This window comes from Marasmius oreades, chromosome 2 (assembly GCF_018924745.1).
Source record: "Marasmius oreades isolate 03SP1 chromosome 2, whole genome shotgun sequence".
Taxonomy (NCBI): Eukaryota; Fungi; Basidiomycota; class Agaricomycetes; order Agaricales; family Marasmiaceae; genus Marasmius; species Marasmius oreades.
This window is the reverse complement of record NC_057324.1, coordinates 3,307,067-3,316,471: the sequence shown is the minus strand read 5'-3', so window position 1 is coordinate 3,316,471 and position 9,405 is coordinate 3,307,067. Positions and strand designations below refer to the sequence as shown.

General features: G+C 47.4%; 6 protein-coding genes across 6 annotated transcripts; 1 reads left to right on the top strand and 5 right to left on the bottom strand.

The window, feature by feature from the left end:
* Window positions 1-230: 230 nt before the first annotated feature.
* E1B28_004855 (uncharacterized protein) lies at window positions 231-604 on the bottom strand (the record flags this gene model as incomplete). The annotated part of the gene is made up of 2 exons (XM_043149377.1): window positions 231-241; window positions 295-604. The coding sequence occupies 2 exons, from the start codon at window positions 602-604 to the stop codon at window positions 231-233; spliced, it is 321 nt and encodes a 106-aa protein (XP_043013983.1).
* Window positions 605-1,088: 484 nt separating this feature from the next.
* On the bottom strand, window positions 1,089-1,634 carry E1B28_004854 (uncharacterized protein; the record flags this gene model as incomplete). The annotated part of the gene is made up of 1 exon (XM_043149376.1): window positions 1,089-1,634. One exon carries the CDS (start codon window positions 1,632-1,634, stop codon window positions 1,089-1,091), a length of 546 nt encoding a protein of 181 aa, XP_043013982.1.
* Window positions 1,635-2,721: 1,087 nt separating this feature from the next.
* On the bottom strand, window positions 2,722-3,030 carry E1B28_004853 (uncharacterized protein; the record flags this gene model as incomplete). Its single annotated transcript, XM_043149375.1, has 1 exon — window positions 2,722-3,030. One exon carries the CDS (start codon window positions 3,028-3,030, stop codon window positions 2,722-2,724), a length of 309 nt encoding a protein of 102 aa, XP_043013981.1.
* Window positions 3,031-3,262: 232 nt separating this feature from the next.
* E1B28_004852 (uncharacterized protein) lies at window positions 3,263-3,781 on the bottom strand (the record flags this gene model as incomplete). The annotated part of the gene is made up of 1 exon (XM_043149374.1): window positions 3,263-3,781. The coding sequence occupies one exon, from the start codon at window positions 3,779-3,781 to the stop codon at window positions 3,263-3,265; it is 519 nt and encodes a 172-aa protein (XP_043013980.1).
* An 877-nt stretch (window positions 3,782-4,658) lies between these two features.
* Window positions 4,659-7,408, top strand: E1B28_004851 (uncharacterized protein). The gene is made up of 14 exons (XM_043149373.1): window positions 4,659-4,921; window positions 4,971-4,990; window positions 5,043-5,151; window positions 5,201-5,348; window positions 5,403-5,461; window positions 5,512-5,604; window positions 5,657-6,033; window positions 6,083-6,113; window positions 6,169-6,187; window positions 6,239-6,535; window positions 6,593-6,688; window positions 6,738-6,796; window positions 6,849-6,933; window positions 6,988-7,408. Exons 1-14 carry the CDS (start codon window positions 4,809-4,811, stop codon window positions 7,123-7,125), a joined length of 1,644 nt encoding a protein of 547 aa, XP_043013979.1. The 5' UTR covers window positions 4,659-4,808; the 3' UTR covers window positions 7,126-7,408.
* Window positions 7,409-7,767: 359 nt separating this feature from the next.
* E1B28_004850 (uncharacterized protein) lies at window positions 7,768-9,265 on the bottom strand (the record flags this gene model as incomplete). The annotated part of the gene is made up of 9 exons (XM_043149372.1): window positions 7,768-8,046; window positions 8,108-8,122; window positions 8,181-8,359; window positions 8,418-8,546; window positions 8,604-8,682; window positions 8,751-8,909; window positions 8,968-9,089; window positions 9,142-9,181; window positions 9,245-9,265. The coding sequence occupies 9 exons, from the start codon at window positions 9,263-9,265 to the stop codon at window positions 7,768-7,770; spliced, it is 1,023 nt and encodes a 340-aa protein (XP_043013978.1).
* Window positions 9,266-9,405: the final 140 nt, after the last annotated feature.

Below are 9,405 nucleotides of genomic sequence, written 5' to 3'. Positions count from 1 at the left end.
TTCTCAGTGAACCTTGCTGAGAGCGTCCATTGATACCGACCTCCACAAATCAACTACGCTAATTGCTAGTGTTGGGTTTGGTTTTGCGCACTTCGTGCTTGGAGTGTGCTTTGCTGCACCTAGTAGTAGTTTTTAGTGCCGTTACCGTATTGTTGATGTTTTGTGGTACTGGTTTGCCCTTGGCCTAACGTTCTTATTCCCAGAACCTGAGCAAAAGCATTAGCATGACTTTAGCCTTTAGCTATAAAGGAATGTATAGAATTAACTATGTTCAACAATGTACTCATGACATACACTCGCAAAGTATTAGTTCCCTATCTGAAATGTCCACAACCGGACGTGTTGGATCTGCTGTCGTGATTTGGACTCTGTTCAACCAGGCCTTCAGTGTATGAACTACAACTCCGAAGTCCAACTTGACACCAACCCCACCATCGACACCATGAACCCATTCGAACATTGTCGTATATGTGCCCACTCCCGACATGTTGAAGTGGCCATCAAGCTGATCCCATGGGATGGGGCCGTTCATGAGATTGATAGGAGGCAGTGAAACGAGAATAGATTGGACTTCATTTACGTCTTCTGGAGGTTCCCATTTCATGATATTAAGTTCCCAGCCAGACAATTCACGAACAACCTCTCCCTCAAGAGTTATGTTGATGGTGGGTTCTCTACCATCAGAAAGAAAGATGGCCTCTCTCCTTCAATCATGGAACATACTTCAATGGCACCGGTACCACCGGCAACAGATGTCCAAGTCCATTTTGGAAATATGGATTGTGGGTGAAGAGATATCCTCAAGAACATCCTCCGATGTCACTGAAAATAATGCTGATTGATTAGCAGCAAGTGAGAGGGAGGGAATCACGATTTTCCCATCAGGAGTATCATTCCAAATGGGAACAGGTTGGACACGCCTGCTCCATGGATCCAAAACGTACAGTTGCCCCAAAGCTGCTCTGTGAAAACCGGGAGTCAAAATAAGCATGAAATTGATATCGTTGGTTCCTTGATTGTATAAGAAAAAGTGACTTCTCTGTGGGGTCTCATTTCGGCGGATACTGTAGAATGTAGTCAACAGAGGATCAATCGCTACTGATGGGACAATGCTGACGATGCAAAACACTCGATATGGATGGTTCATCTTGGACGAGTTTGACTGTTGGCAATGTAAGGAGCTGTGCCATCAGATCATGGACTTCTTGGCTCCTGGTTCCATTAACGTCAATTCCTGGAAGGCCGTTGGAGACAAGAGTGTTGAGTACGACGGGAAAGCCATTTTGAGTGTATTCAAGAATTTGTCTGGCAGCATCTAGTGTGGTATTCTGTACCCAATTTAATACAAGAGCTTTGTAAGCTGGACCATCGGGAGAGAGGTATCTATTGACAACAGATGCTCCTGGAAGCTTGAGGTTTTCGGGGCTAACATACTCGTATGTATAGCCAGCATTGAGCAGAGATGTATCACGGAACGGAGGAGTACTGTCGAGTCCATACTCTTCCCAGTAAATCGCTATGTCCACTTTAGCTACACCAGCTTGTAGAATGTATTGGTTCGACCTAAAAGTCGAGATATTCTTTGTAGTGACCCCAGGCAGGTTGACGAGGACCATGCATTTCTGAAAACCCATAAACAAGGCATAAGGAAGCAGATCAACAAGATTCTTTAGTATAATGAAAGTTGTGAGACCAGGCCAGGTTGTCTGTGGATACTGTCCGCTGTACAGGTATCGTGAAGCAGAGCAATGTTCACTCCGCCTGCTGTGGTAGGGTCCTGTGGGCCCCTGGTAGAATCTTTCATCCTGATGAGTTTCTTGTTCACTTTATTTTCTTGATGATCTTCTATTTGCGAACTTAAACAAAATTAAAACTTACTTATTTTCCTTTTCGAACACAGAAGCACATTTATTACAGCATGAATCGCTTGCCGTTGTATTTTTATGAATTCGTACCTTACAGTGAGCCTCCGATTCATGTCATTCCCTTTCCTTTTCCCCTCCTACGAGTCCGCTCCCGCAAGGCCTCGTCCACCTGGCAGTAAAATTGCTTTATGCCGTGTTGGGACCTCATCCACCCCAAAGCAAAGTCTTAGTAGGGCTGCTCAATTCTCAAATTGACCGTCGCTAAACTGACCGTTCACGACCATCAACTGACCATTTGGCTACGATTTCAAGCTCAGACAGGGCGGACGGTCAAAATTTTAGACGGTCAATTTTAGAATTGAGCAGCCCTAGTAGCGTCGACTGAGGCGGAACTGGTTTGGAAATGCCGTGGGTCAGAGGTCTAGCCTCCCTGTTATCTTATCAAGGAACAAGTAGATAGTCCTTTTTAGAACTAGCTTTTTTTTTACTTACTTCTTTTACTCGCAAGCTCGGACCCAGAGTCCGTTCATATAAACTGTCAATCCTGTACCGAATAATTAACTTTTCCTTTCTGTCTTTCTCCCCCTTCCTCTGAGCCAAAACCGAGCCCTGAGTCTCTCCACTAAATCCCGAACAAGAGCGAACACTAACAAGATATATTTGAGCTAGATACGAGAATCAGGCACTTACACTAAGTGTCAACTTCTTTATTCTACACGAGTTCTCTAGATACATCACGTTCCTGCGGCGTCGTGGTCTTTTTACGTTGTATCGTACTTCGAATATTTCGTAGTACTCTTCTTTTTTTTATCTACCGTTACTTTGTCAGTCATCCGACCGGATCGACCTCAACCGTTTACCAGTCAACTAGACTTTCCTGCCGCACCGCATATTGGGATTTGCAGTCCTCAAGTAGCTGAGCCATGGTTAAAGAAGTGGCAAAGCCAAGTCGTGCGCCAATCTCGCTAGAGAACAAGTTGTGCTGGCCGAGATGAACTCCTCCAGACAATTGTCGAGCTTCATCGATGGAGGGCAAAACCAGCGATTCAATTTCTGGAACATCAGGAATACCAGCACTTGCCGCCACATCGAGGTCGAAACCGCAAGCAGGTTGGTGAAAAAATTCCATGCCGACCGAATGGGACCATTCATTGTAGGCTGACATGTACTCGAGATAAAGAGATGTCTCCGGTGGAAATCAGTCACGATTTTCCCAAATAGTAAATTTCGCAGATAACGTCGTGTCTCTGTAATCCTCTAGGAATGCAACCGTCGTGTTCATCGCGGATGCTCCAAATTGGAATGACTGGTTGAGATTTGGGGCGTCTTTTTGAAGTTAGAATGTGAGTAGCGGGTTGTATCATGGGCGTTGATGCTACGTACTACCGCGTCCTTGGCTATGAAGAATCGGGAGAAACTTGTTGACAGCATATCCGTGTCTCCCATGAAACCGATCTGCAAGAGCCTCGGTCCACCAAACCTGACCGCGAAATTCTACGCTGTCCTCCCACATGTATTTCACCAGGTCGAGCGAGCATTTCTCCGATTCCTTTTCGAGAGAGTATGTTGTCCTGGACGAATTTAGACGACACTTCAACTCCGCTTGGCGAGAAGTGATCCACGACGAAAGCGGCCCATGAACCTGGCTTATCCTGCTGGGCACCATTGAAACCGCCAACTGCTTCTGGGAAACCATTTCGGTGATAGTAGAAAGCCAGGAGGATGTTGGTTACGTTGGAATTGGCAGGAATCCATGAGATTGTGACATTACTCCCACTTCGCTGAACTTCATTGGTAAGGTCCACGACAAAATCTATCTCCAGTGTTACTCTCCTTGCTGTCGCCGTGTCTACACCATCCGCGAAGAACCGCGACCACAGTGTTATTGGTGGTGTTGGCACTTCGTATGACACCATCGCTGCTGGTAAATGGGGTGATATTTGGAGGAAGCAAAGAACCACTGAACGATGCTCCCGGCTTGATGAAGGCAGAACCAACAAGAAGCTGTCAACATGCCCACTTTGTCTACATCATTTGGATTGACAGGTATGCCGGCGCCCTGTGCAGGACCTAGTGTGAATTCGATGGTGATATTGTTGAGTATGGCGGCCTCTACTGCCACTGTCGTTGCATCTACGAATAGATCCGATCCGAAGGCAACATGAGTTGGATCCAGTACAGTATGGCCTGTATTATCATCGAGTCCTCCATAAGACTGGTTGTGTGACTTGAATTATGACCATGCCTCCGTCGGAAGCGGGAGATGTACATGCCTCAGGAATTCAAAGCCTGCCGATCCCACTCTGGCCATTTCAACGACATCAGAATATACGACGTCAGGTTCAATAGAAGCATCCTGGACCCAATAGCGCCACTTCACTCCGGTCTTTGGAGAAGAGAAGGTGCCTCGTGAAGTTTGCGCAACAATGGCTGCAGCAGAAAGGCAAAGTTGAAGTAGGTTGATCATTAGAGGAACCAGAGAGCAAACTCACCCAGAATTCCGAAATCCCCCCCCCCCAAGAACCTGGCAGCAGACAGTCCGTGGTGAAAGCGTACCCTGTGATTAGGCTTCACGCAATGAATACACCATCATCAGGAAGGAGCATTAAACGCGTGGTTTATGGTCCCGCACGACTCGTGGAACTCAGAGAGCCCCTTTGATGAGGAAAAAAGGTTGGAGAATAAGTACATGAAGTACTCAGTTGGGTCCCTCCTTGACCTCTCGGAAGTTACTCGTTGAAGAGTTGAGCGCAACAAGTAGAGTGCATTGGTCACATGTTCCGGCTTTTCGGGTGTGTGACCAAGGAAGGGTTTGCTTGTGACAGGTCGTGTAGACAGTCCTCCCGAATTCACATCCATGCCATTCTCCGGGATGCCGTCCACATGCACTAAATTCTATATAAAAGTGGAATCCCCACTTCTTTTCTCTCTCACTCCCTCCGGATGACGAGCCTCCAAGCCGAAAACGCCGCACGGCGCGCCAAATTAGCTGGTCCATCTGGGCTTCGAGGAGTATTTGCGAACCCTCGATTAGTGAGATTGGCAGCTACTACGACGTAAGTGTCGTGATTTCTACATATCGCTCTTTGTTTCTGAAAATCTCAGACTTGGAGCATTGTGTTATGGTACTTTCATTTTCGTTTCCTCAAGAACTCGTCGCACTGAAGGACACATCAGGTTATGAACAAGGTGCCTACTCACAAGTACTCGTCATGCCTGCGTTCACAGGTGATAGTCGCTTTGCTCGCATTGCGAACGATGCATCCTACAAAGGCTGGAGTGTATCGTGCGTTACTCAGTTTTCGCGCAAGATTCTCGCTGAATCCCAGCTTCAGGACTTTAGGTTTGGGAGGCTGGTTTGGTGCACTGATCAACGGTTATCTCTGCGACATGATATCTAGACGATGGAGCCTTTTGGTCGGAGCCCTCATATGCTGTCTCGGTACCGGTTTAACTGCAGGTGCTCAAGGACCTCAGTGGCTGGTGCGTCGTATAGTTCGTACATAAGCTTCACCCTCTGAATCTTATTCCGTCCAGTTTGTTGGCCGTTTCTTCATAGGCTGGGCTGTCGGTTCCCTCTCAGCAGCCGTCCCATTGTGCGCATCACATTCACATTCCACAACTTGTCGTGCTCATGAAATATTAGGTACAACTCCGAGATCGCTCCACCAGAATTACGAGGAACGATCGTATCTATTCAACAGCTTGCCATTGTGACGGGAATTTGTATATCTTTCTGGTTTGTAATAACCCTCTGAATGTAAGCTTGGCTTTTGACTGCAATCTTTCAGGGTTGGATTTGGCACGAATTACATCTCGGACACGAACTCGGTATCTTGGAGACTATGCTTGGCACTGCAAGGAGTACCGGCCGTGTTGCTCGCGGTCCTTACTTTTACAATTCCGTACACACCTCGATGGCTCATTGGGAAGGGACGCAAAGCAGAAGCTCTCAAAACTCTTGCTTGGCTCCGAAAGTTGCCTGAGGATTCTGAATTGGTACAACTCGAATTCATTGAAATCCAAGCAGAGTCTATGTTTGAGAACGAAACGACAGAGGAGAAATTCCCCCGTCTCGTCGGGGGTGGGCCAATCAGACAGTTCCGGTTGCAAGTTGCACGATTTGGCGAACTTTTCACCACCATTCACATGTTCCGTAGGACTGCAAGTGCGTCTTTATAAACTTACAGTGCAGATACATGCTGATTCATCTATAGTGGCTGGCTTGATGCAATTTTTCCAGCAGATGTAAGTTTAAGATGACTGCGATCTATTTCTTGCCTCTAATGTTCGTGCTGAATAGGACTGGTATTGATGCTATCGTACGTTGGCACTTCGACGCTTTCTTTTACACAACTTCATGACGGCCACAGATATACTACGCCCCGACGATCTTTGAATCTCTCCAACTTCCTGGCAAGACAGTCTCTCTCCTCGCTTCTGGGGTCGTCGGAATTGTCTTTATCGTTTCCACGTTGCCCGCAATTGCTACCATCGACCACATCGGTCGCCGACCGCTGTTGATTTGGGGAGGAGCAGGGATGGCGTTAATGCTGATCCTGTCCGCTGCTCTGACCGCGACCTATCAACCTCATTGGCAAAACGCCGCCGCGGCCTGGTCAACTGCGACGTTCATCTGGCTCTACGTTGGATTTTTCGGTGCATCCTGGGTGAGTCGTCCCCTCGGATACCGAACAACAGCGATTGCTTGACATCCTTCATTTTAGGGACCTGTATCATGGACAGTCATTTCTGAAATCTTTCCGCTCTCTACTCGTGCCCACGGTGTCGCTTTCGGTGCGTCAGCGAATTGGATGACGAATGTCTGTCGTTCCATCGTCTGTCTCAGTCATATACTAACCGACGATGCAGTTTGTCGTGTCCATCGTCGTACCGGTCATGTTACAAAATATCACTTACGGAACCTACATGTGCGAGCATCTTTTTGACTTATTCATACTCTCTAGCTCATACACCGAATAGCTTCTTTTTGATGTTTATGTTGATGGGCATTGGATACGCGATCTGGATACTACCCGAGACGCTTGGAAAGTCTCTTGAGGAAATGGTGAGTAGTTTCATCGTCGTGGCAGAGACACCGTGGAACTGACTGGTACGACAGGACTTGGTATTTGGCTCTGGAGAAGCCCAGACCGATGCTGCAAGGATGGAAAGAATATTGCAACAACTCCATGGGGTCCATCCTGAAAAAGAAAGCGCCTCCATGCATAGCGTGGATGGTGAAACGAACAAGGTGTAATGGGATTTCACGAATCGAGATGATCAATGATGAATGGAACGGAGGGAAAGATTGCAACCCCAGGAAGTTGTACAGTGTCCTTGATTTCATGCGGGTATGCAATTTTAAGAACGCCTTGTACTCCAAATAAACAAGACGCCGCCATGGAATTCAGTTGATGGTGACGGGACAGAGTGCATTCTTATCCTGAGTGTGAACGTACCCTAATAACTCAGCCTCCACTTCTCAGGATCTGTCAATTGAGAATGACCGGGCGGGATGACCGAATCTTTATCAACTTCAGTACTGACTGTTGGTGCACAATCTCCAGAAGGAGTGCCCTACTCGTCGCCGACTGTGTACAATTAAGTTCACAGCTCGGGGGGCCGAAAAGAAGTTTGTGAAGGAGGGGTAAGCTCGTTACCAACCTTCGGTCAGCTTCTCATCGGCCCGCTTTTCTGTACTCACCTCCGTGGGAACTGGGCCTTTTGCATTCCTGAACAAAGATTCGGCAATAAATAAGTACAGAGATCTGATGAAAGGGTCGGATCTACAACAAGATGTAAAATAGACTTGGAGTCACTGGTCGTGGTCAATCGACATCCATACAACACATGCGCGCCCTAGAGCGGCGGCGACCGGACGACGAAGCCTTCCAAGTATTTACATACTCGACTGCGGTTTGTTTAGGTGGTTTGCCTCAATATCCATAGCATCCAATTCCAAGCCTTCTGGTATCTCTCGAACAAAGAGCGATGGCTTCGCACCGTGTGGCTCGACTTCGCGAGTGGCATGGGAGGGAACGCTGCCAGTTCGACTCTCAAGTTCGTCGATGGGATGGAACCGAAGGGTCGCCGACTGAGCAGCTGAGAATCGTGTCTGTCCGTTGGGTAGGATGATACCAAGGCCGATGCGGATGATGATCATGGAGAATACGAGTCCCTGTTAGGGATTAAGATATCGTTGCCAGGTGGAGTGAAAACAAGTATCAGAGTTTACTCACGACGATGGGAGATATCTATGCGTTGCGGTCGAGAATTCAATGGGGACTGGTTGGTAGTGACTCAAGGACTTACTGCATCCAAAAGAACGTATTGGAACCATGACTCGACTTTGTAGAGAATAAGCAAGGCGATGAGCGTCGCTGAATATATCGCTCCGGACTCGATGACCAGGAGGACCACAGGAGTCAAGCTCTTGTTTGAAAATAGCTTACTAGAGCGGTTAATATACCAGACCCGGGATGCAACCAGTGCTGTTGAGAATGTGATGAAAACGGTGAACGGAAGTAGATGGACTGTTGAATGACCCACCGGTACATATCAAGTTAGTAGCGAGAGTCAGGGAGAAAAACGACACTATCCAATTCTGAAGCTCGATAGCAAATATTTGAGCATGTGGGGTGACTCGAGCAAAGGTGTAAAGAATGCCAATCCCTGAAGCTAAATTCAGAAGGAATTCAGCTTAGTTTTTAGATGAGCCCCTGATGAAAAGTTTACCGGTACTGCCTAAGAGGAGAATGAGTGGGAACCCCGCAACGTACCACCGCCGCTCCCACACAATATAACATCGCAGGAGCTATGTGATCAGAGGAGTGGTATTAGTTATGATCACCTTGCTATATATTGGAAAGACTACAAGCTCACCACAACCGCGTCGCCCACTAAAGTTTGTGCAACGTATATGGCAGTGCCAAAGATTTGCGTAAACTCCGAAAGCTGGTCGAAGAAGACGGCGGGGCCGCCGGGTTCATCCCTGTATTTGATGAATGCCATGAATACTCGAGCGAAGTTCACGCCGATATGCTGAGAAGTATTTTCGAACGACTTCCTCGATAATGCAAGATTCGAGAGAGCGACATACCATAGTAGCAAGAACAAACATGGTGAGGGAAATTCCCATCATTGTACGCTTGATCGTCTCTCCCGCTGTACGCCGGTGGACGAGTACCCAGTGAGTCAGCGAAAAAGTAGCGACATACACGCCTTGAAGCGAGAATCGAAGTCAGAGAATTGGTTTAGGGAGGGGCGCGCTCACCGTAAAGAAGGGTTTGGATGAAGATGGATACGAGCTTGGACTGCATGTCAACCGGACCATGAGCTGTTTCTCATCCTGAAATGGTTGAAGAATGAACCCATACCTCATCTTGCTTGAACGCCATGGTTAGATATAGCGACAGTTTGAGAGGATCGTATATATAACTTACGAAAACCCTACAAAGCAAACAAGGAACAATTAAGACGAGTACTGCATCCAGCAGTTACCCTCTGGTCGCACGAGAGAAACAGGTTGTTTAACTTG

Excerpts from the sequence above, each read along its gene's own strand:
- E1B28_004851 (XM_043149373.1), top strand. The coding sequence starts at position 4,809 with ATGACGAGCCTCCAAGCCGAAAACGCCGCACGGCGCGCCAAATTAGCT. Across the intron at positions 4,922-4,970 it reads AGATTGGCAGCTACTACGAC|ACTTGGAGCATTGTGTTATG; the intron begins GTAAGTGTCGTG and ends TGAAAATCTCAG. Across the intron at positions 6,934-6,987 it reads GAAAGTCTCTTGAGGAAATG|GACTTGGTATTTGGCTCTGG; the intron begins GTGAGTAGTTTC and ends CTGGTACGACAG.